The 27,881-nt window shown below is 36.3% G+C and overlaps 1 protein-coding gene across 1 annotated transcript in view; it reads right to left on the reverse strand.

Annotated features, from left to right (window-relative positions):
• The window catches only part of LOC113072475 (glutamate receptor ionotropic, delta-1-like), a 389,481-nt gene that overhangs the window by 34,568 nt on the left and 327,032 nt on the right, over positions 1–27,881 (reverse strand). Inside the window, 7 exon segments of the mRNA XM_026245462.1 lie at positions 3,305–3,443; positions 5,534–5,864; positions 9,311–9,508; positions 9,965–10,066; positions 18,711–18,830; positions 20,124–20,285; positions 25,263–25,436. Coding sequence (XP_026101247.1) covers positions 3,305–3,443; positions 5,534–5,864; positions 9,311–9,508; positions 9,965–10,066; positions 18,711–18,830; positions 20,124–20,285; positions 25,263–25,436 — 1,226 coding nt within the window.

The raw sequence follows: 27,881 nt of genomic DNA on the forward strand, positions 1-27,881 counted from the left end.
GTCATCATACCTGAGCATTGGATAACATTTACAGATGTGAAGACAAACTAGCAGGAACACAGGAAAAGAAGCACACAGAATAGAAATATTTGAGCACAGAATAATAAAGTCCAATAATGATAATAATAATAATAATAATAATAATAACAATAATAATAATAATAATAATAATAATAATAATAATAATAATAATAATAATGTAATTATTATTTTTTTACTGTTTCTAATGTTTCTAGTTAATCTTCATAAGGTTTCTGAAATCCAGTGTTTTTTTTTTTTTTTTTTTTTTTTTTTTTGCTTATGTGAAGTGCTCATTTGTCACAGTCTTCCTGAACCTGTCTTTATTTCCTGGCAGACTGCTTAGGCTCCTGGAAACTTAGTTGAAGTAAGCCAATCAGATTTTGGCTCCTGACTTAGGGTAAAATTATTTTTATCAAAAGTATGTTCAGTTTTGTGTGCCAATATGCATCACATGTCCAGTAAACAATGAGCACAGGACTGAAAAGGGCAGGGGCACATACAATGTATAGTTGTGATGTGGACTCGCCTATTCCCATAGAATTCGAGTGATTAACTGTATAATTATATTAATCGCCCTAGGCGGGCTTCATGCCCATTCAAACCAAGGGGGAAAGTGCCCCCTCCGATATTTGAGTCAAATTTTGTAAATTGCAAATTCCAAAAGTATAAACAAATTCCATTATTATGTTCCATGATCAAAGTAGGTATGAAATGATAGTGACAGAGTTGTCACCTTATGGAGAATTTTGAAGCCAGTATATAACATTTCTGTGAGTTATGGGTGAGGGTAGTTATGGGAATCAGTCCAAAATGTTACAAAACATGAATTCGTTAATCACAGCCTAAGAGTTTTTGCACTTATTGAGATATTATATATGGATTTGTATTCAGTATATATATTTTGATATATATCTAATTGTCAGCCTTTTATGAAAATGACTTCCGCCAGCTGTCCAAACTGTAGACTAAATGAAAGACTGAATCAATGCCAGTGACAGTGAACATTAATAATGTATGATCTCTGTTTGGCCCTTTAATAAGATTGAGTTCAAAAAGGGTAAAATTGAACTAAAAAAAATATGAACACACTTTAGTAATTATTATAGTGAAAATGAAGTCAAGTTTTATTATACATATTTTTTATCTTTATGTGAGGTTGGGTTTTCCCATGAAACACAAAGTGAGTTATCAAAAAGTGAATTCTGCAGTTTTCCATATATGAAAATGTAGGGTGATCACTAGAATTAAAATTCAGCTTCAGTTTTGCTTGTTTATTCAAAAAACAAAAACAAAAACAAGCAAATACACACACACACACACACACACACACACACACACACACACACACAAACACACTGTAATAGTCTCAACCTCTCTCCATCCATACTAATACATTTATCTCTCTAGTTCACCTCGCTTCACTCTAATGGGAACATGTCCCAGAAAGCCGACTTACGACTTGCACAGTTCTTGCCATCATGAAATCCTATTGTCAGCTTCAGACAGCAAACCTACAAACTTCTAGGATTAAACAGTTGAAATACACTCAAGAGATTTATTTGAGGAATTTAGTAGTTTTTAAACTTTTTTTTTTTTTAAACTGAACTTTATATTCTGCTTTGTTTGTTTAATTTATGTCTTTAAAATAATTGGTAGTTATTACTTATGGATGGATATAGTTTTCTAAAGGGGTCCTATTAAGCTTTTCAATTTTTGATTTTAGTCAGTGTGTACTGTGTATGTTTGGGCATAAAAAAAAAGATCTACAAAGTTACAAGTCTCAAAGTCCACCCCAAAGGAAGATATTTTGGTAAAAAAAAAAAAAAAAAATACTTTTCAAGAACAACAATGAACAGATCATTTGGACTGCAGCATTGTTTTCCATGTTTTTGTGATGCCACAAAGCAGGCCATTAGAATATTATTTAAGTAATTCCCACCTGTGGAAATTCAAATGGTTGGGGGGGTGGGGTGGGGCGAGGTCATGGCTAGAACCCTTGGTTGAGTGCATCAGACAAGACGACGATGAAGAAGAAATGCTGCTGTAGTGTCAAGTTTTCGCAAGTTATTACACATGCACCTGAATAGTTATGTATGTAAGTATATATGTTACAATTATGAAAATAAATAGCTGTTTTTAAAATAAATTGCTGACAGGACAATGATGTAGGCCTAATCTGCTAAATTTACATTTAAATTTTGTGACTACAGTGTTTCCCATAGATTGAGTGTGAGTGTTTTTCTATCATTGTATTTCTGAAGGAAACTGTCTCCACAAAAATAGGATGTCATTTTCATGTCATCTTTCATGTAATGTCTGATAATGCAGCATTTGTGAGTGGAGAGCTGTTTTGTGTACAGCCGTTACTGGGCAAACCTTGATCTCTACCACTCCAACAGCCCCTCCTGCTGACAGAGAATGAGTGTGCATATATATGCCACCAAAAATAGAGTGTAGTCTTTGGGAAACACTGTACTATGGTATTAAGTTTAATAGTTTCACTTCAATTAATGTTATCATGTTGGACTTAAAGAACAATAAACATAATTCAAATGCACTTATACAAAACAATAATGCTACCACTCTATTATGTCTTGCAATATCCATGTGTGCAAAGGTTCTGCGCGATCCTCGCGATCCCCAATATTTCGGGGTTTATATGGTTATATTGATGCCATCTATAATTATACGCCATATATAACAGACGAAACTTGCTGCTTTGCAAGGGGCGTGGCAGTACTGAAACACAGTCTAAGCTGTTCGCCATTTACAAACACACTGGAACAGCTAGCCATTCACTTCACATTTCATTTTTCTGAAGGTGGGCCTTCATCGAACCCGGAAGTAATCGAGCCATTTGTTCCAGGCTGGAGAAAAAGGTATTGTAATAATGTAAAATCTGTGAAACATAATTCTTTGTAGCAACAAGCATTAGAGCGTGTTGTAGTATACCCCCAAAACAAAATCAAGACTTTGAAAAAGACCATAATTGGACCCTTTTAAAAATCTTCATATTTTCCACAGTTTTTCTGTAAAATCCCAATATTTCAAATTTCTTGCTTGCCTTCTCTTGCCACACATAGCGTGTGTTAAACTGTATAATACTGCATCAATTTTCAGCATATTGCTTGCCATGTGGCCAAACTATGTTTGAAGCTTCCTGAACATAAGGATGCACCAATTCTAAGGACAAATGCAGGATAGAAAAGCTTTTAATAGACATAGATCAACTCTGTACCATATGGTACCATTGAGTGGGACTATTTGTGAAATAGCACTTTACCTTATAGTGTTGTCCACGCGGGACACCGTTAGGAACGCAGCCAGGTTAGCCGTGTAAGATGAACACACAATCAATGTGAACAACCACCAACTGCCCATGACTATCCTCAGTGCCACAGACCCCACCACTGAATCTCCACCTGTGGCAGATAACACAAAAATCCTTCAGAATATATAAATGTAAGAAGGGATTTGATTCCTTTTTTTTTTTTTTTAATAACACACACACACACACACATATTTAAATCACCCTTGTTTTTTTAGCTTTTGTTTTGTTTTTGTTTTGTTGTTAAAAAAAATGCCTTTTTTAAACCTTTCATAATTTTTCTTCTTCTTTTTCTTATAATTTTTTTTTATATTCCGGATTTTATACTCATAAAATGGAGGCCTATTACAACAAAGAGTATTAAAAGATTATCATATGGTAATTTCAACACAGACGTGCATAATCTATAAAATAAAAACACACATTCACATTAATGACCTTAGTCATTAGAATTAGCAAGAAATGGCATTAATTATTAAAATGCAATCAGTATAGCTAATTCCACATGTTTAAGATGTGAGCAGTGGAACAAGTGATTGTGCTTACTGCTGAAAAAGTTTTATTAGGTTTTGTACTATCTACTGCACATTTCGTAGGGTGGCAAGCTACAGAGATGTCATATAGAAACAGGCCAGATGTAATAACTAGTTTCCAACACGTTGGTAGGCAGTATGCCAGACATTAACAAAGGGACCTGGGGGTTTAGAATGCTAGTTGCTGAGGTAGCTATTTACTCCATTTTGTCTCTTGGATGAGAATGTTTCGGTTACGTACATAACCCTCGTTCCCTGATGGAGGGAACGGAGACGTTATGTCGACCGACAAAAGGGGGAACTCTACTGGGAGAAGAAAGGCGCTCACATCCCCGTGTTAGGGGGAATGGCGCAGCAAGCGTGACACCCAGCCAGCCCTTCCCGCCAATTACCTGTTACCCAACACACGGGAAGAAACTGGCTCTACACTGAGGTTGTAAAACCTTGCAAAGGTGTTAGGTGTCGCCCAGCCCGCAGCTCGACAGATGTCTGCCAGAGAGGTGCCGTGCGCTAGCGCATAGGAGGAGGCCACACTCTGTGTGGAGTGGGCCCTCACCCCCAGGGGGCACGGCTTGCCTTGGGAATGGTTAGCCAAGGAGATGGCGTCCACTATCCAGTGGGCCAACCTCTGCTTAGAGACAGCCTTCCCCTTCTGCTGACCTCCAAAGCAGACCAGGAGCTGCTCAGAGCTTCTAAAGCTTTGAGTGCGGTCCGCGTATATGCGAAGCACTCTTACGGGACACAGCAACGACAAGGCTGAATCTGCATCCTACAGGGGCAGCGCTTGCAGGTTCACCACCTGGTCTCGGAAGGGAGTGATGGGAACCTTGGGCACGTATCCAGGCTGGGGTCTCAGGACAACGTGAGAGTAGGCCGGCCCGAACACAAGGCACTCTTCACTTACCGAAAATGCTTGGAGGTGATGTCACATAGAGCAGCTGTTACTACACAGAGCTGTTGTTAACTGAGAAGATGCACCAAAAAACGCTGAAAATGAAGTGGATTTGCGCATCTTCTCTATTAACAACGGCTCTGTGTAGTAACATCTGCTCTATGTGAAATCAGGCACCTGATGGAATTAACCGCTGATTAGAGAACCGGCTTTACTGACGAGACGCGCATAACGATCGGCCGATCGTGATCGGAGCACCCCTATTGCAGATTTACTCCTTCAAGACCAAATGTATTAGCATAGTAATACCAATTAACATGCTAAAACTACTTAGAAACTTAAATTATATTTGTTATGGTGCTTTGCTGTCACCTGGATACATCCACTTTTTTTTTGCATTCAAGATTAAAACAAACATACAAAATATCTCATTTTGCGTTGCATGGGTTTGAATGGGTAAACAAATAATAACAGGATTTTCATTTTTAGACAAACTATTCTCTGAATATCTGCAAACACTATATGCTTACCGCTCCAAAGAAAGCTTGATGTATTAGATGCTTGCATTAGCAGAGTGAATGATGTATTGACACCCCAATATCATCTGGCACCAGTTTTAATTTTAATTTTAAATCTTTCAAAGCCCTGAGTCAAATCATCACCTGTTCTTCTGGCTGCTCTTAAAAGCATTCTAAGCTGATAAGTTGTTTCTGAATATGCCTTGGAATGGACACATGACAGAGGAATTCATTGAAGTACCTTGTTGTACAAAGGCTCCATAGACAATCCATATAGCACTATGCAATGAGTTAGACATGGATGAAGTGTGATGGGCTCCTGGAGGATTCTGGGAGCGGAGCATCTGCATCCGTGTCAGCAGGAAGATCAGAAGGCCCACCACAGGAATGGCAGCTGCGATACAGGCCCACACAGCCAAGTCAAATGGGGCAAACAAGGAAAAAATGTTGATCTTTTCCTCCGGTTTGCGATATAGGATCCCCACAGAGTAGTCCATGTAGCGCTTGCTGAAGTCCACAACGTTCTCTCGCTCTGGTGTTATAGTTATGGCAGACACTGCCAAATCAGCTCTCTGTAAAGATAAGCATTTATTTGAAAATGGAATGTCCAACCATAGAGTAGAGTCCTGCACGGGTTCCTACAACCAACGGGTGACCCGCAAATTTGGCTGAAACGGGTGAAAAATATCCAACTGTGTCGGATACGGGTGCGGGTCGGGTCGGACACAGGGAAACACAAGTCTAAACACGGGTTCAAAACAGTCACGTGCAAACGTAAAAATAGGCCTACGTTTCACTTAAAAAAATAAAAAAAACACCACGGCACGAACGGCTGCATGAGTCATAGTTAACAGACGTTAAGATCAGTTGAGATCAGCCAGCTGTTTTTTTTCCGTTGTTTTTGTTTTCCGTTCATATATATATATATATATATATATATATATATATATATATATATATATATATATATATATATATATATATATTAGGGGTGTAACGGTTCACAAAATTCACGGTTCGGTTCGATACGATACACTGATGTCACGGTTCGGTTCGGTTTTGTTCGATACGTTTTAGATACAGCAAAATGTAAAAACATCGCAACTTTTCAGAATGCCGCAAGCGCACCGCGGGTCATGTGACAAGAACCAACCAATCAGCTTCATCCTTTCCCGTAACAACGTTGAGAGCTCAGCCAAGATGAAGGAACAGCTGATCATAGTTGTATATGGATTGCAATTTTGAAATAAATTCAGTAGCAGAGCTACTGCAAGCGATTTTTAGAGCTGCAAATCCATTTATCCTTCGCTGAAATTTCCGCGTCTCATGGAGAGAGCACGTCATTGTTGCTTAGCAAAGACAGACGCCTCAGGAGAAAGACGCGCTTAGCGTTTTCCATGCGTTTTTAGGCACGATATGTGAACGGCCCCTAAGGCGCTCGCTCACTCAGCACGCGCTGAAGGCTCGTTGCAAAATGTCTAATGCATTTAACAGACCAGAAATATAAGATCCTAAAATAACCAACAGGTCTGGTGTTTGGGTTGGATTCCCTGTAAGCTATAGTGTCTAAATGCTGCAGGGATAGTTTGCTGCGTGCATGTTTCTCCTTTTTTTCGTCTTTTCCCAGATAGTACTGACGCATATATCCCAGATATTCCCGCTGGTTTTTTTTTTTTTTTTTTTGTATTCCCGCTGGTGTACCCTGTCATGTTGCAGATGCGACATACCGTTGTTTATTTATCCACCACTCTCTTGCCATCACCATTATAGCTTAAAGGGAATCCAAAGTGCACCCAAACACCAGACCTGTTGGTTATTGGAGGATCTTCTCATTTCTAGTCTGTTAAACGCATTGGCTATTTTGCAACGAGCCTTCAGCGCGTACTGAGTGAGCGAGCGCCTGCTGAGTAGCCTAACATAAACATATAAGATGGTGTTTTTTTCTTCTTCGGGAGTGTCAGGGGCGTTGCCTGTTACGTTGTTTGGGTTATTGGGCTACCTTGTTGAACGCATATCATATTTCTTTCTCTCTCTTTTTTTTTTTTTTTTCAAATATAATTAATTACTCCAACGAACCGTTCGGTATACATAATGCGTACCGCGTACCGAACCGAAAGCGTCGTATCGAACGGTTCAATACGAATACGCGTATCGTTACACCCCTAATATATATATATATATATATAGAATCTGAATTAAAATGTGTTTGATTTAAGCCTATTTTAAAATTTGTGTCATAAAATTATATTGCGCATAACGCGATCGCTATAAAGGTGTTTAAACAACAATACACTTCCACTTGCATGTATTTGACAATCGGAATATCAGATATTTAATTCCATAGCACATTTGTGAATATGGGCCTAATCTAGGCTATCCAGGGTTGTTGTTTTTTTGACTTTGTGCAGCTCATTTACATGCGCGCTCTGGCGCAGAGTCGCCTCTTGCGATGCTCAGCAGTGAAGGATTAATAAATGGGTGCGTTCGACTTGAAGCACAACCTCAGACGGTGGTATGATTCGCTCTTTTGTTGTTCTGTTTTCTTTCAGGATCAAAAATTCAACAAATGAAAGCGTTTATCTGTATTTCCGACTGATGAGAACCATGCATATATATGCACATTCATAAATCAGTCAATTTTGTATTTTATTATGAGATATTTTTTTCTAATGTGATCAGTGACTGATGGACCAAAGAGCACGTATTTCGACATTTGCAGTAAAAAAGTGAAATATAAATTCTCAGAAAATGCATTTAATACCAGTATATTGAAACGTCTGTTTATATAGCCTACTCCATTAATAAAGGAGTATCAGTCCACATGCGTTTTATATTTAATATAAGGGAAATAGGCATGCATGCATGCGTGATACAAAAAATATTTAAATTTAGGTAGCAAAATATTTTTTAGTATTTCTGTCAATTACACTAAGGTTATTTCATTGTCTGCTCTATATTTGCTTCTTATTTATTCAAATATGGGCAATTGATAGATAAAACATTGATCAAAATTAAGATTACAATGTATAAAAAACGAATATCTTTTAAAAAGAGTTTTCCATAAATAACTTCTGTATGACCTGGCAATAAAATTCGAAAAAAGTGTGTCTAATGTGATTTGCTTAACTGATTTGATTTCGGGTGCGGGTCGGGTGTCGGTTCTATTTTAAGCGTGTCGGGTTGGGTGCGGATTTTAATTAGTGCTGCGGTCGGAAAATGGTCGGATGCGGTTTTAAACACAGCGGGTACACGGGCGGGTGCGGATTTACAAAGTCAGACCCGTGCAGCTCTCTGCCATAGAGACTCACTCTTTAGGTAATACAGGCCTTACAAAAATACACAAAATATTAATTCTAATCAGGTTTTGTTTTTCTAAACATCCTTAAAACAAGTGTACATTTTACGACTGTCCAAGTAGTGCATCTATTTTATATTTTAATATTATAAAATAAGAATATATATCGACAAACAAGACAAAAAACGGAATAAGAAAAACGATTATTGTTGTAAAGTCAGCATATTTGTTGAAAGAAAGAAAACACATGAAAACAAGATTTGGGGGGTGGGGGCGAAGTATGACATCAAAGTGATAGCTAACATGCAAAGATTTCAGCCCTGGTATCGGGGCCTGCTTTATTTAATTGCTGGTTGATATACTGTAATAGATTGGACACATTTTTTTGACTGATTCAGCTCTCACTGTTTTTTTTTTTTTTTTTAGCTAAGCAGAGTGGTTTGAAAATTGTGCTTTACAGTTCATTCCTTAACAATAACCTCTTAGAGTGCAAGGTACTGGCCAAAATGCCAATGAAACCAATCAAATAATTAAAAGTGCCAGCCACACAATTATTGTGTTTGCTTGACTGATCATTATTGTAACTTCTAAAGTACCCCCAGAACAAACTAGCACACCAGCATCCAAAACTCACTATATGCTGGTGAACTTTTCATCAGGATAATTTGAGAAAACAACAGGTAAATATGGCTTTGGAAATACAAAGACATTTAGAGCTCTTGCCTTGTTTATGAGTTCCCCAATCATGCCATTCCATGAGCCATTGGAGAGCTGAGAACCATATTTGCTGTCTGCCACCTGGTAGATTTCATACTTGAATCCTAGGATCTTGGCCAAGGCATCCAGGACATCAATTGAGAAGCCTTTATATCTTTTGGGCTGTCCGAGGATGTTTTCTGCCACCATCACGAATGGATCCTCCTTTGAAGAGGAATACTGATTACCAAAAGGTAATCTGTTTATGCAATACTCTTTTATTGTCTTATTACATTATTGACCAACTATTTTCCTATTCAACAATGCAAAGCTGATTTGACACAACCAGTGTTGTATAAAGCGCTATAGAAATAAAGGATAAGCAGATCCCAAGAAGAATGTTGCCCTCTCCCATGCTGGTAACATTTATTACAGGCAAATAAAAAATGAAGCATGTCTACTCAAAATCATGAAAAAATGGAGAATAGTTGAACAATACAAAATTTAACACGTGACAGTTTTAAACAGAGCTGAGAGTGCTACACTTTTATTTGCTATGGTAAGCACAATCATATTAGTCAAAATAATTTGTATTGTAACTGTCCCGCTAATAATCAGGTATGCTTGCAAAAAAAAAAAAAAAAAAAAATTAAATGTTAAAATGATAAAAGTAAGTATTACCAATAATGTCACAACTTTAACTGTAACCCCCTGCATGCCGTTCTCGATACGGCTCTCCTTTAGACTTCCATTCAGGCCATGGACAGAATCCCATGTAGCCAACTGCAGGACAAAGAGAAACAAAACAGAAACAGGTCAACATCAATGAGCTACATTTAATGACTTGATTTGGAAGACTAATCTCATTAATCATTAATTTAGTCAAAGAAACAGGTGATAATGAAGAATAATAATATGATTTAAAAATAAGAACCAAGCTTATTTCAATGTGATTTGTCTTCTTTGAAGTATTTGCATTAGCTGTAAGCACATTAAATTTGATGGCATAGAATGTACTTAAAAATTTGCATGCATGTATAAAGTAGCAGACATATCCCTTCAGGAGGCACTATTTTCTCTTCATTACATGGATATGTACCATGTTGGTCTGGTTCCAGGTGGTGGCACTGGATCAAATTACAAAATGCATCTGGACCATCACCTGCCCCGGGACCAGAAATCCTTTTTTTTTTTAAGCCAACCTTAGAGTAAAGCTTGTAATGTTGAAAAATTTATGAAATACCTAATTTTCATAATTTTTACACAGGACCTGTTTAATACCCAATACCTTCCACTTTAATCTGCAACTCAATAACCAAACATAGTTTTTTTTTTATTATTGTCTCAGCTTTTCATATCATCACTGTGAGTTAACCCTTTCGAGTCGATTAACGCATATATGCGTTTTGAGTCATTTTCACCTGATAAACCCGAAAAGAACTTAAATTACACTCTCAGTTTTAATCGTACAGACTATTCTTCAAGTTTTTATTTTATTTTACTGTTTGCTTCGCGATGAGAGGACTAAGACATAATTCACCCCAAAAAGATGTGATGTGGTTGAGGATTTGAGAAATGGATTTCCTCAGAAAAAAGAATGAAGCACTTTATTCAGCAGAGATCATAAACAGAGTAAGTCTCTCTTTATTTATTTGTACTAGTTTTCACATAACGTGTAAACATTTTACTAGTTAGACTTTTTCCAAATACTTTTTCCAAACTATAATTCCTGACTAAATGTATAATCAAGTGAAACATTATGAAGTTTCAATAACAATATACAATACTATACCATTCAAAAGCTTGATGTAAATAATATAAATGTGACAAATAGAGATAACTCTAACAAATGTACAAACAATGCAGTTCTTTCGATTTATTCCCCCTAAAAAAACCTGAAAAATATTATCAGCTCTTTTCAACATTAATAATAATAATAATAATAATAATAATAATGATGATAATAAATGGGGTTTATTTGGTAGAAAATAAGATTGTTAAAAGGATTTCTGAAGGATTGTGTGACTAGAGAAAGGATGCCAAAAAATTTGAAAGTCAGCTTTGATTGTTCCTAATAAACTGTTTAACTGCTCCCCCAAGTGGATATTAAATTATGTTGTGGGATAATTAAATATATTCTTAATAAACTACAAACATAAAATTATATACTTTTATTTTGTTCTCTTTCTTGTAAGTCCTCCCTCACAGTGGCACAGTTGAATGGGCAGGCCTTTGTCTTCTCAGGTGTAAATCACAATGATATTCATGATAGTTGACGCCTACTCGCATATGACTTTTACCAACAAAAAGTGTTTTAGAAAATTTAAATCAATATATTGTTTTCTGTGAGTGAGTAAACAAGATGATTTTCACATCATTCAGAAAGAAAAATTCTAGGCTACAAGCTCCAGTTCTCAACTTTTCCGGCAACCAATTTTATGTATGTGTTTTATTCCCTTATTCAAGTGATTTAACATTTTTAGTTTTTCACTAACCATGCATAACATTTTTTTTCTCAAAAATACAATCATGTACATGCATGGGTTTCACATATTATTATAGCCCAGTTTGTGCTGATTACAGTGATATTAGACTTTACCCATTTAGATATTTAGAAGAAACTGAAAAAAGCACAAATGTCAGGGCATGACAAAACTTCTCAAGGCCCCAAAAATACCCTTAGACTCCAGAGGGTTAACTTATAAATACAAATATTAATATGATGCTTTACAACACAGTGATTTTAATTTTATTTTTTAAATATATATATTGATCCCGCACTGAACCCGGGTCGGGGACCTAGTAACATTGCCAGATACAACCCGGGACGAGCGCTGTGTGAACAAAAGCCAGATCTAATTCTGTGTCGAAGTGATGACGCGCATTATCGCGCGACTCTTTTACCGGGCTGTTTTGAAGGAAGATCAACGTTCACGACGAACAAAATATGTGCAAACTGTAATGAAGCAGAGATCAGTTACTTCCTCACTTTCCGCGCTTACGCCGAGATCGTTTGCTTGCTTCTGAAAGTATAATGGAATAGCAGTGTGAAAGGGGCTTAATATACGTGTGTGTGTGTTTGGGACATTACTACCAATTGCTAATACTGTATCATGATACAATGGACAAACACCCTCTCACAGTTAACAACAACTTTTATTAACAATGCGTCCAGCCCAATCAAAGAGAAAAGAAGTAGCATGTTTGCCAGTCGTGAGTCTTCCATACAGGGAAATTTGTTCATGTTATTGCATTATGCCACATAGTTAAGCTTAGTGCAGACTACACGACTTTAAACATTGACAGATCAGACTTGCTGTCTGTCTTGAAGTAAGTGTGTTGTTCACACTACATGACACTACATATCTGTAACTGATTTGCAACAGGGGTTGACACACTACACAAGCTAACAACAACTCTGTCACCCAGTGACTCTACACTGTTCCCAATTCATTTAGTCATAAAAACTCGCAAGAAAAATGGGAATGATGTCAAAACAAATTCTCCAAAATATTCTCACGTTTTTCTTCCGCTGACCTCAACCCATGCCGTACTCTCTCATTGGCTGTAGCTTGTCACAACACGTGACACCACGTGATACCACGTGATGTCAAGTGCTATATAATTGTTTTGAGTGAGAAAGGCATCTGTGAGCCTCTTTGATGTGTCATTGAATAGTTCACACATAAAGATTCCCGAGTGCTGATCACCCACTGATTTTCCCCTGTTCACAGCTCAAACTTTCTACGAGCTCATTGACTTGCAAATCACAAATCCTGTAGTTCGGCATCAATGGCATATAAGTAATGATCATATCTGTTTTGCTATTGTATATTGAATAGTGGCAAGTTTGTGATGTTAAAATACTTGCTTAAATCCCAGATTAATATGCAGAAAAACAAATGTAAGCCATTCATAGGTTGATTTCCCGGAAAAGTATAAACACTGTGGTTACATGAAACACCAACATTGCTTCAACCACAGTTTGGTGAAGCCAGTGGCACAGAAATGATACACCCTGATATCTTCCTCAGCAAACTGGCTGTATAATGAATGAATCATTGAGTTTTTTTTTCCCAGCAAATGAGCTTTTTCCAAATGTATGACTGAAAATTCTACTGCTTCCTGTAGACAGCAATGTTAAACACAAATGTCTGGCAATGCTTCACCCTGTCTTTGTCTGTCACGGCTCTGCTTAGAGTGATAATATGAAAGAACATGCAAGAGAATGAGGAGGCCACCAATTCATCAAATGCTGTCAGAGTTTTCCGCTTTCTGCCAAAGTTTTCTCTTGGATGACAAATGAAATTGAAGACTTGATAGATGGCCATCTTATCCAGGGGCTCAAGAGACTCAAGGAACAAACAAAAGCATATCCTTCATCTTCTATTTGATGTCTTGTCAGTCTTGACCCCAAACGAGACAAGCATTTATCTGTTCGCTCAGACCTCGATGACTTTGGGATAAAAGTTTATAAATAATGGATGGTTGGGTAAAAGTAAACAGGACTCTGTGGACATCTGCCGTTTTTTTTTTTTTTTTTTTTTGCCAATCTGCGTTACATAAAACAAAAATTTTGAATTCTAGGCTATGACTAAGACAGACTAAGAATGAACTAAGACAGCTAAATTTAGTGGAAGATGCATTTTTATTTATTTTCTCTTGTCATTTTGATGTGCTGAGTCAGTGTTGTGATTTATGCTTGCCATTTAAAGCTAAAATAAATGGATATTATTATTAATATTTTCCTTGTTGTGCTGAGCACAACAGTGGTGATTTCCACTATCATTTTATAAAATCCTGGTTAAATTTCAGTTGTAATTACAAAGGTTTTTTTTTTTTTTTTTACTGAAATTTGCTAGCAGTTTGTGAGTTAACATTATTATTTTCAAAGCAAATAGTTTCTTCTTCTTATTATTATTCTCTTTCAGTCTACTGTTAGTCAGCTTTAATGAAAAGTCAGTAACATGTCCTGTTTCCAAGTGAAGTGATATTTCACTCAGCATCAGACACATATGTTGTTGTCTGCTGTATTCATAGTACCAGGTCATCTAATGGCTTGCCAAGCCAATAGCAAAATGGACATACAGTATGCTATGCTTTTGTTTTGGTGGCAAAGCCTGAGACATGACTGTGACCAAGCCAGGCTTTGCTATATTGTTTAATTGCCACAGTATCTCTTAAACGGCAGCTGTAGGATTTCATTAGACAGCATTAGACAGAAGAGCTGGCCCAGCAAACTCTCTGGCATAGTGTTTATCAACACCATGTGTTTATCTTTACACTGTAAACATGAAAAGCTTAGCAAGAACACAAACCTTGACAGGTCCTTCGGTATGTGCATTTTAGTCATTTTGACTACTCAAGTAATCAGGGGGGTTTATGCAATTTATGTACCGTTTTGATTCATTTGTGTTTCATTACTGGACTTCGATCAGTATGAAATGTTTTGAAAAATCAAATCACACAAAAATCAAGCAATGCAATCATTGTGTTTTCATGATCAATCATTTTCTAGGACTTTTGAACAGTCCCAACAGATCTCAGTAATCTGCAATCCACATACTTCTGGTGAAAACTAATTAACGAAGAGCAGTGAACAACTATAGTTAGTGAAGTCTATAAGCACAGCTTAAATGTGCTGCCTTCACAAGGGACATTGCCCAATAGTGGTATTACTGTGGATTTTCAGACAAGGTAACATTAACAGCATGATTTAATATGGTCATAATTCAGGTGCATGCTTTATATAAAATAACTGTGGTATTACCATATGATAACACCACAGTATCGTTTTCTGAAAAAAAAAAAAAAAAAAAATTAATAAGGAACACATATATCAGAATTCTCAATTCTGAGTGAAATGTGCTGTGTTTAAACAGAAAATATTTTTTGTGTGTTATTATAATTGGATACATTTTAACTGTTATGATTTTAGAGTCCCACATTTCACATAACACCAATGTTGGCACTCTTTTCAACCAATTTGAGCAATTTAAGTAATAACTCAGCATTGCTCCATCACATTGTCACTTTTTTTTTTTTTCAAAGTAATATAGTAAAAAGGTCTGCAGCAAGTTGTTATATAATGCAATGTTTATATATATATATATATATATATATATATATATATATATATATATATATATATATATATATATATGTGTGTGTGTGTGTGTGTGTGTGTGTGTGTGTGTGTGTGTGTGTGTGTGTGTGTGTGTGTGTGTGTGTGTGTGTGTCAAACAACATAATAATAATAATAATAATAATAATAATAATAATAATGCTAACTGGCTAATTATAGTAGAGATAAAATGGATAATTAAATTAGGATATAGTTGCATGAATTACTGTGGTAAATGGGTAGAAGAAGAATCAAAGGAAAACAACAGCTCTATTCTAAAACGATGTGGGCATTGAGCTAGTTGGAATAAGACCCTTACACACACCACTATAAATCTACAACTAAAATTAGTTATCTAATATTAATTGGATTGTAACAGTTCAGAAGTAAACATGAACACCAGTTTTGTACATATATAATTAATTGATTGATTGATTGGTTGATAAATAATATATGTATGAAGCTGATGTTCATGTTTACTAATTGCAACTGTTACAATCCCCGGACCCACTTTATATTAAGTGGCCTTAACTACTATGTAGTTACATTTTAATTATTAATTTGGTACAATGCACTTATTGTGTACATACATGTTTTTACATTGTACTTATATTTGAAAAATATCTGCACATAATTACATCTGTAATTAATTTCTGTAATTACATGTATAATTACACGTTGACCCATCCCTTACACCCACACCCTTAAACTTACCCATACCACCAAATCTGTCCCTAACCTTACCTGTTTCCCACCTCAATAGCACTAAAAAAAAAAAGTTGCAATACAATATGAACACAATAAGTACATTGTCTTTATTTTTGATTTAAGTACATAGTAGTTAAGGCCACTTAATATAAAGTGGGACCCAATCCCCTAGAATGTTAGATAACTAATTTCAGTTGTAGATTAGGACAAATGTTGGAAAATTATACAAAAATCTGACATAAATACACACACACACACACACACACACGTTTGTTTTTGTGTAAAGTGGGGACATCCCATAGGTGTAATGGTTTTTATAATGTAGAAACTGTATATCCTATCGCCCTTCACCAACCCTACACCTAACCCTAACCCTCACAGGAAACTTTGTGCATTTTTACTTTCTCAAAAAAACTAATTCTGTATAATTTATAAGCGTTTTGAAAAATGGGGACATGGGTTCTCATAAGTCATGGGTCCTCATAAGTCACCCTCTCCTTGTAATACCTGTGTCATACCCATGTCATTATACAGAGATGTGTCCTGATAGGTCACAAAAACATGCCCCCACACACACACACACACAGAGATAAACAATTGAGTTTGCTCCGATGCAAACCCACTCCTGGTTTAAAAAAATAAATACAAATAAAAATAAAACTACTGTCAGTATTAACTAAAGAGTGAAAAATTTGCAATGAAAAGACAGACATACACACTTATTTTTGTGGCTAACCTTATGGCATATGCACATATGCAAATCATGATCAAATAAATATAATCATAAAATGATATTTTATAAACACATTTTAAACACATTTTATAAAATGTCAACACATTTTGCACTTCACACGGCTGTGGCAACTGATAATTTGTACTGCTCTTGGTAGAATGTATTGGTCATTATTTAAAAGTGCTGGCTGTGTCTGTGTTCTTTCATCTGTGCATTGTCAGTAGATCACCCATAGAATTTTCCAGTCCTAATGGTGCTTTTATGAAATTGTGGTCTCATGCTATTTGCCCTGTTAAGCAAATCTGGCCCATAGACTTTTAAGCAAAAACAGGGGTTACTGTTAAATCTTACCTCTTGTTTCATCTGACATATTTTATTATTTATTTATTTATTGTTTGTAAGAGCTTGTTGCAATACATTGTGGAATTTCATCTCATGTGAACTATTATTATTTATTTATTTTTGCCAAAATGAGGTACAATTTGGATCAGCAACTAAAGCATATCTACACTGGATTTGTTAAAGTGAATGTTCCATAAATTAAAAAAAAATAAAAAATTCCAAGCTAACCTTGATAATTCCTCATCCATTTTTCCTTTTATAGGAAATAAAAAAAAATTGTCAGAAATAGAACCGGGTATCTGTCTGCTGGTGTGCCATTGTCAGCAACATCATTTATTATAAGGGCTCTTTTTGCCTTTGACATGGCACGACACAACGCCCTGTTCACATCTACTGTAGACAGAGTGTTAGTGACGGGAAAGTGCCACAAATGTTTTAAAATGCTGTCTTGGCTGGCAGCTCAATAGATTTCCGTACAGAGCTAATATATAGAAGTGGTCAGAGAAAAGCCATTTAGAGAGACAGAGAGACTAAAGACTAAGATAAGACAAAAGTGAACACTAAAACAGAATACTGAGTCACCCCTCAAGAAATCACTTGAAACTCTAAAGGGTTTCTTTTTTAGCCAGTAAATGTATTTGCCTCTGCTTTCAAACCATGGCATATGCCAATTTAACAGCACGGCTCACTGTTTGTCTTTATAGCAGGGTGGAATTGCAGTTGGCTACATTAATCTCTTATTAGGTGGGACTGCTTAGAAGACTAAAACTGGTGCTCTAATAATGAACAACAAAAGGACGGAGTACATTTGACATAACATTAGATGTCCTATCCTTTTATAATAGCTAATAAATGTGCTTTGTATGAGGGGAAGCTGGTACTGCCAGGGCCCATGTGTGTGAGGGCAGGGAGTAAATGGTTGTGGCTGTGGATCCTAATGGCTATAATGTGATACATTGGGTTCATAATTCAGGTTGGGATGCAGGATGATTAAATCTTCATTACCAGCAGACTGTTTCCTCTCCTGTAATTTACTCTTTCTTTTAAATGATGGATGGAGGCAAACAGATTATGGCAACAAAAACAAAGCTTGAAAATCAGTAAATCCAGCTAAGAAGAGAAGAGAGGACAGAATATCTGTAATGAAAATTACTTGTGATTGGATCTAGGAAAAAGCACAGCAGAAGCCATTGAAAATATCCAACTATAGGCTAAATTAACTATATTGGATATGGAATTGAATAAAAAGTTTGCAGGGAACACATAGCTTATGCTGTTTAAACATAGAAAAAAAGGGCCATGTCATCAAGTTTGCATTAAAGCACATTTGACCTGGCCCGTCAAGACATTCACCTCTCTGCTGACACAGAGATAAGGTGTCAAAATGGCAGTCTTGGTACACAATCTGCACAGATGACATCAAGCCGAGTTGTTCTCATTAACAAGTCGTTCTAAACACCAGATTAAAGACAGCTTTTACACAAGGTATTAGAAATGATAGCATGAGCTATTGAACTCACTCGTTTTATGTCTTTTCCAAACGTTTCACTGAAGCTGGTTCCCAAAATCTCAAACTGAACATGGGAATTTGATCCATTGTCCATGAAGTCCATAATTCCGGTGAGACCAGTTATATGGCCCTGTTGGAACAAAACTGTCTGAATCAATACACAATAAAGCGACACAGTAAAAAGAACTGAGCCAGATCAAAGTGCAATGTGCTGTACCCCTCATACATTGAATTTTACCAATTGCAATTTTAAACATTTAGGCTTTCTAGGGCTTGACCACAAGAATGTCATCATGGCCTGGGGAACTTGGAGAGAGGTTTGGCTCAGTTGGCATTATCACTACTTGCCACTATTAAGAAAATATATCAAAATAAAAGCTTCAAAATATTAAAATACATAAATAAATAAACAAATACTTTTAAATAACAGTTATAAACACATAAGTTTTAGCCTATTTTTAAAGAAACATAATTTAAAACCAACTGCTTAGATTATTGTGGGTCACTCAAGTCATAGGAAGCCATGAAGTGGGAAGTCGTTGCCTAATGATTAGAGAGTTTGACTCCTAAGGTTGTGGGTTTGAGTCTCGGGCTGACAATACCATGACTGAGGTGCCCTTGAGCAAGGTACTGAACCCCCAACTGCTCAGTGGGTGCTGCAGCATGAATGGTTGACCATTGCTGTGTGTGTGTGTGTACACTTTGGATGGGTTAAATGCAGAGCATGAATTCTGAATACAGGTTACCACACTTGGCTGTATGTCATTTTTTTTTTTTTTTTTTTTTTTTTTTTTTACTTTCAATACTTAAAAAGCATCACCATGAAAGTCTTATATCTTTGACTTCGGACTAACCACTGGTTTGACTGTAGAGGGGCAGTGGAAGGTTCAGAGACAAATCTATTGGTGGTGTGTCCCTCTCTGGGCCGATTAGAGGCTTTCTGCAGTTCTGTGTGGCTCATATAACGTTAAAAGGGCGTGAAATTGAGGAACACACACTAGACCGCTTGCTGCCCCTGAGAGCTCACAGAGACATGAGCTCCTAAGATGAGACATCAGCTGCTGCAGCCACCTCACCAACTATTGTGTAGCTTTCAGTAGCCCCTAAGAGAGCTCTGTGTGAGGACAACCAACAGCTATCTCAGCTTGACCGCTGTGCTGGTGTTCAAGAGAAATGTGATTGCAGCAGTAAGAGGAGAAGGCAGAAAACAACTTAGATGAAAGCAATTTGCATTTCAAAAAGCTGTATGTCTGGGACCTGATGTAAAGCAAAGGGAAATATCATCTTGTCATAGCTGCTTTTATTCAACTACTCTCTCTCTTGCCACTTCTAGTCTTGCATGCTATATGTGATATCCCCCCAACAGTGTGACAAGCAGCAAAACAGACTCTCTGAAAAATACCTGACATCAAACGCATAGTACCTTTTGGATTGTCTCCAGCATGGACCAGCCTCCATTCCAGGGCTTGGTTGACTTCCTGATGCAGTTGAGGCTGGCCATACTGTGCCACTTCCGGTCCTCTAATTTCCGGTAGAATGCATTGGCCAGCATCAACACGCTATCATAAAGGTACAAATTTGACACCTGAGAAAAACAAAAAACAAACAAACAATTGAGAGATGCATTAGAAAGATTTTTTACCAAAACCAAAATAATGCTTACATTTAGCTGAAACTTTATGAAATGAAATTAAATTATGCTATTTAATAATAAATTATTTGATCACTTTTTTATATTCAACACTGTAATGAATGAGGTGGATCAGACACAAAAGTATTTGTTATATTTAACATATAGTGGAAAATACCTCTCCCCAACATGCAAAACATGTGGTAGAGAGAACCAGGCCTCTGGTTACCATGGTTACAAAGACACACATCAAGATAAGATTGTTTTACAACTCAAAGGAATATAGAGTTTTCACTCTAAAATCACTTTGAATCAAATTCTGAAACTGGGGTATTAAATAAATTCAGTGAACAAAGACTGAAGTAGTTTAAGTCTTTGGTTCTTTTAATTGTGATGATTTGGCTCACATAAACAAAAATACATAAATAAATAAATGAAAAAAAAAAAAAATTGACATGCCAATCAACTAATCAATCCAAAGCAACTGCAAATGTTTCCTAAGCCTTCAAAATGGTCTCTCAGTTTGGTTCACTAGGCTACACAATCATGGGGAAGACTGATCTGACAGTTGTCCAGAAGACAATCATTGTCACACTTCACAAGGAGCGTAAGCCACAAACATTAATTGCCAAAGAAGCTGGCTGTTCACAGAGTGCTGTATCCAAGCATGTTAACAGAAAGTTGAGTGGAAGGAAAAAGTGTTGAGAAAAAACAAGATGCACAACCAACCGAGAGAACCGCAGCCTAATGAGGATTGTCAAGCAAAATCTATTCAATAATTTCAGTGAACTTTACATGTAATGGACTGAGGCTGGGGTCAAGGCATCAAGAGCCACCACATACAGTAATGTCAAGGAATTTGGATACAATTGTTGTATTCCTCTTGTTATGATGCCTGTTATCTGGGCTTAGGAGAAGAAGAACAGGACTGTTGCCCAGTGGTCCAAAGTCCTCTTTTCAGATGAGAGCAAGTTTTGTATTTCATTTGGAAACCAAGGTCATAGCATCTGGAGGAAGGGTGGAGAAGATCATACCCCAAGTTGCTTGAAGTCCAGTGTTAAATTTCCACAGTCTGTCATGATTTGGGGTGCAATGTCATCTGCTGGTGTTGGTCCATTTAGTTTTTTGGAAACCAAAGTCACTGCACCCATTAACCAATAAATTATTGCCGAATTGAGGCATTAATTAAAGCAAAAGGAGCCCCTACCTGTCACAGTCTTCTGTCTTTCTGTGAGCACGTGGCTGGTGTTTTGTTTGTTTGGTGCCATGTGCTCTCTTCTGTCTATTTTCTAACCCCGCCCATCTTGTTACCTCATCATTGTTTTAGTTGCTCCACCTGTGTTTCTCCCTTTCCTCTGGACTCCATTCCTCTAAACTCCACTCACCTGTTCTCTTGTTACCTCATTCCTTGATTTAATTTGTCCCAGCTGCTTACCTGATTGCCACTTCTTTATATGCTTCCTGTGTTTACTGTTCTGGGCTTGTTTGTCTCACATAGGTACCCGTTAATGCCTTTGATGCCTGTCTACTCTGTGTTCAGTCTATGTACTGTAACTTTTGGTTTTTCCCACTTCGGGATGGTTTCTGTTGTGTTTTTGTTTATTTTTGGTGATGTATAAATAAAGTCTTCCCATCTGCCTGCACTTGAGTCTTCGCCTCTTGCGATCCGTGACACTACCAAGTATTCGAAAGTTTGGGCACCCCTTGCAGAATCTGTGAAAATATGAGTTATTATGAGTTATGAGATATATATATACAAACACGGTGGATGAGCGTGATCAACGGTTAAGTAGAGAGGTCTAAAAAGGGGTTAGTGTTAGTAATAATCAACACTTAACCTAGTAAGTAATATACACTGAACAAAATTATAAATGCAACATTTTTGTTTTTGCCCCCATTTTTCACTAGCTGAACTAAGACTTTTTCTATGTATACTGTAAAACTGCACATTTTAGAATGGCCTTTTATTGTGGCCAGCCTAAGGCACACCTGTGCAATAATCATGCTGTCTAATCTGCATCTTGATATTCCACACCTTTAAGAGCAATATTGACTCTTACAATCTCACACTACATTTCTCATCAGCCCCATATCTAGCACTGATCACTCAGCCCAGCTGTAGCCCATCAGCTGGCTTATATAAACAGACTGTTCCTTCCATCTCATTGCGAAGTCTTGTACTACTGTGGTTTTCATTTCTGAGCGGTTTCTTCTGTTTTTCCTGCCTGATGTGACCCTAACAAAATAGTAATTGTGTACGTCAATGATATTCTGATCTTTTCAAATACTCTTGAAGAACACATTAAACACGTCAGAGCTATACTCATACAATTCATCCACCACAAACTACACGCTAAAGAGGAAAAGTGTGAGTTTTACAGAACTTCCATTACATTCCTGGGGTACATCATTAGTCCGTAAGGTGTCACCATGGATGAAAATAAGGTCAAGTCAGTTCTCAGTTGTCCTCAACATTCAAAAACAACCCTGAAAAACTATAACACTTTCTACAACGCTTTCTTGGTTTCACCAACTTTTATCGACATTTCATTTGACGTATTCATCATTTGCCCCCCGATCTCATTTGTACTCCTGTCCAGTGGGAAATCATTACGAAGATTGAACAAACCAACGCCCAGTGTAAAGTGCCAGTTGAGTGTCCCCATAATAAGATCTTCTGAAATTGAGTCTTAGAACATGTTCATTCTCTGCCTAGTTCTGGACATCCCGGTATTAATGCCACCATCCATCTCCTACAAAACTTTTGATGGCCCTCCCTGTCTAAAGATACTATAGCGTTTGTCCACCAATGTCAAACCTGTAATATTCAAAAACCATCACGTCAACTACCAGCCGGCCTGCTCCAACTTCTTCCGTTTCCACAACGTCCCTGGTCACATATCACAATTGACTTTGTCACCGATCTACATGTTGAACTGTCCAGCTCTGTCCTTATATTAGTGCCACTGATGCAGAAACTTCCATTCATGCTTTTGTTTCACCCCGTTTCGATTACTGTAATTTCCTTTTCATTGGCTTACCAGCTACGTCTATTGCTAAATTACAGTATATTCAAAACTCAGCTGCTTTTATTCTCACCTGTGCTAAGCATTCAGGATTCAAATAAAATTTTAATGGTCATTTCTCATCCAAGTGTGACTCCGCTGAGCATTACAACCTGGTATATGTCAGTTATCATTCCAGTTGATATTTAAAACACTACCTGTCCTTATCATAGAGACAACCACTTTCTGATAATTGAATGACGGCCATGATAGTTGAGCTGACAGGTAGACATTTGTTACACTTTACTGGAGATGACCATCAGATAAGCCACGATGGAGATATTAGTAAAAGCTGTGTGGGTGACTTCAGTGGTTGCTTGTTTCCTGAGTGAAAAGGAAAGGCACTCAAAGGTGTATGCTTGTGTTGACACTGCAGATTTGCAGACGAAAGCTGACAGGTTTGTCACTGCTGTGAACTAGTGGTTTGCTTGTCAAGGTGATTAAACATCAAAGAATATTTAACCCACATTTTCATGAATAATTGAGGCATAAGCCCTCAGAGTATGTGCGGTGCAAAGCTCAGCCATCTGTTCCATACAATTAAACTAGTCTCCATGTGGGTTTTGAGAAGTGGAAATGTGGACGTCACAGCAGATGAAGTCAAGTCAAGTCAAGTCTGCTTTATTGTCAATTCTACCACATGTACAGTACATACATACACAGAATTGAAATTGTGTAACTCTCAAACCCTTGGTGCATACATATAACACGAATAGTAGAACATTTAAAAAAGATAATAAAATATAAAGTACAACCATACAAATATACAAATGGATCATGTAAAAAAGAAAGATAAGTAAAGCAGCGCAAGGCACATGGCAGGTAGAATGCAAACCAGTGAAGTAAACAGAGCAGATATAATGATTGTAATGCAAAAGAGCTTATTCAAGAAGAAACCACTTGGAAGTTAGTCTAGTCTAGTTTTAGTCAACGAAAACTGATAACATTTTAGTATAGTTTTCGTCTGAGAAAATTTTTTGACATTTTAGTCTAGTTTTAGTTGACAGAAACTGATGACATTTAGTTTTAGTCAATGGAAATTGTATTTTAGTCTCTTTTTAGTAATGCTATTCTATTTAACCTAGTCAATATAGTAATATATTGAGTAATATATTAATATAATGCAGGCTTGATGAGCAGAAGAAACTTCTTTCAAAAACATTAAAAATAGTAATGTTTCCAAACTTGTGGTCTGTACTGTATATATATATATATATATATATATATACACAGAACAATATGTATATTAGGTTTTGTTCTGTGTAAATTAAATACAAATTTGGATGCCCCTTTATCAGTTTATCCAGCTGGGGAGTCATCAAGCACGGCATTGACATCTAAAATGTTTAGTCCCAGGCTATGCCCATCAGCTTTGCCATCGCATAATTCATTTCATAATATCACCATTTTTTATGTATTTTTATTGAATAAATGCAGCCTTGGTGATAATAAGTGACTTCTTTCAAAATTAAATTGATTACAAAAATGTCTATTATTTCAAACTTTTGATTGTGATATTAGTTAATTAATTTAAAGTATTATGAAAAAAAGCACACAAAAAACTAACTACATTTACAAAACTACAAAAAACAACAATAAAACAAAATATTCAAAATGCATTAGTTAAAAATAAGTCAAGTCAAAAACAAATAAATTGGCAATAAAAGGCAAACTAACAAGCAAACAAACACTGTTTTAACTGAAAGTCTGGATTCCCATGTCTTTAAAGGTTGAAAAACCCAGATCTTCACTTGTTTTTGTTCACTTGTTTTAAGAGGTTTAGTGGGTTTGAGACTCCATATCAATTTGAGCTCTTATAAAGCATCATCAATCTTATGATGATGATGCGGTTTCTATGGTTACTGACCTCCAGTGAATGCAGGTAGCCCTCCTGAGGGTTGCAGAGCAGAGAGGAGATGCGGTGGTTGTTCCTCATACAGTTCACGCTGCTGTCTTTCCACAGAGGGAAAATCTGCCTCACCACTGTCATCCTTCCCAAGGAACTGTGGGCCAGCTCCATAATCTCAGAGTCAGTGATCTCCTAAACTCATACAGAAACAGAATACAAAGAATAACAATCATGCTTCTTTATGAATCGATAGTAACTTGGTTACTTGCATGGGTTCACAAGGTGAACTTTTTATGAATAAAAGTTCATTTAAAAAAATAAACTATTATAAGTTGTATTATATTATAAAACATTATTTTATTTTTTTGTTCCTCAAATTTGATTTGCTGAGAAGTCTTTCCAACCATGAGACATTCCACGGGAGCCATTTCACAGTTTGTATCACTTTGCTTGCAGCATTTTTTTACACCGAGTGTCTAGGCGGATGCCCAAATCAACTTCACAATTACTACTGTTATTGTGTTACCGACACAGGAGTTCTTTTAGTTTGTAGTTTAAACTACCCTGTGACCCTGGACCACAAAACCAGTCTTATGTCACTGAGGTATATTTTTAGCAAAAGCAGTATTTCTCAGTATTTAGATTTTTTTTTTTTTTATCCTAAGATTCCAGATTTTCAAATAGTTTTCCTATCCTAACAAGCCATGCATCAATGGAAAGCTTATTTATTCAGCTTTCAGATTATGTAAAAATCACAACTTCGAGAAATTGACCCTTATGACAGGGTTTGTGTTCCAGGGTCACAAATATATTTATAGATTTAAAATTAAAGTGAAAATTTGCTTCTACGTTTTCTGAGATGTGAGCATCCGCCGCCGTTCAGTGCTCATGAACCTGCCAAGAGCACTCTTACCTTGGCCATCTCTTCAAGAATTTGCTTCCGACTCTGGTCTGTCTACAGTGGTTAAACATGAGCAATAATTAGTCTTGGGTATAACAGTCAATCTTTGGTCTCATTAATCTCTTATTTGTTCCAGAGCAAATAGTTTTGGATGAGGGTAAAATGTCATATTTTTACATAACTTTAATGCTGTATCAGAGCACTGCTTTTGTACACTTCACTGAATTGCTAAGCAACTTTTGTAATGACATTGTTGCTTATTGAATATGATTGTTTTGTATACTAGAACCTAGATCATATTTTAAGGGATACTACTTCCTTTCAAGACACCTCATTTTAGACAAATTTGAAGCGAGCATTATTACATTTAGACTTCAGAGTCAAGAAATGTTGGCTTTAAATATGAACATATCTTTTATAATAAAATTATTAAAGGGGGGAAAAACATTCATTGTAATTAAATTACATCTTAAAAACATATATTTGAGTGTGCTATATATGGTTTTCCAGTTAGAGTATTATTTTATATGGTGCACACCAATATAGCAGTTCATATTAGTCACTTATAAAGTTCTGCTGTGCTGCTTTAGAAGGAAGCTGGCTGTGGATGTCATACAGTATATCAAGGCACCTCAATGTGTTTTTGAAAGAGAACTTGTTACAGTTTTATTTATTTATTTATTATGCTAAGTTACGATTGTATTTTTAAAAGGCCACAGGACAGGGAGAAAAGGAAGGAACAAGAAAATGACATAATGATTCTTTAAAAGCATGCAGGACATTTAAGGAAAGAAAGACTCAGAGAAGAATATGAAACAATCAATATACAAGCAATTTCAAAGCAGTATCGGAAGGCTGGGCTGGGATTAGCTGGGTATTATTACAGAGAACTGGGTTATTTTAGAAATATATAATGGGAAGCCAATTAAACGCTATGGAAACAGTTTTCAATAGAAGAATAATGATTGGACCCCTCTGACATATTTTGGATTTTTATTTATTTATTTATTTATTATTTTATTATTATTCCATGAGAAGAATTTGCAACTTCATTATAAATAATAGGTAACTTTGTTGAACCTTGTGAATATATTTGGTGAACAAATATCAAGTGTATATATATATATATATATATATATATATATATATATATATATATATATATATATATATATATATATATATATATATATATATACATATATATATATATATACATTTTTGTCAGTACTCTTTCCACCACTGATTCCCTTCCTATCCAGGCTCACTGGAAAACATGCTGTTAGATGGTGTCAACATGCATTTTTATTATTATATTGGAATGTATTGTTATTTTTTTTATGTTGTTATGCGCTCTACATTAAACTATAATTCCATAACAACTACTATGTTGACAAAATGTGCAACTGTATAAGCAAGAAATAATAATAAAAACAATGTAAGTACTATAGAATTAATGTAATAAGTTACAGTGGAATCTGTGTATTTAATTTCCCATGAGAAAATATACTATTGTTTGTCCTATTTTACTTTTTTTTTTCTCTCCTGCATTTACAGTGATCACTTGCAAAGATGTAGATACAATACGGCATATACTGTGTAAATAAATTAGGCTGAACAGCTCTGTTACTGAAATATTTATTATCAAGATGTTGTTCAGCTATTATTCATAGTTCAGCCTGAAAACTTTCACAGGTAGGCGAGAGACACAAGGTTGTGAGAGACACAAAATATAT

The sequence above is a fragment of the Carassius auratus genome, unplaced genomic scaffold, assembly GCF_003368295.1.
Source record: "Carassius auratus strain Wakin unplaced genomic scaffold, ASM336829v1 scaf_tig00009130, whole genome shotgun sequence".
NCBI classification, from domain to species: domain Eukaryota; kingdom Metazoa; phylum Chordata; class Actinopteri; order Cypriniformes; family Cyprinidae; genus Carassius; species Carassius auratus.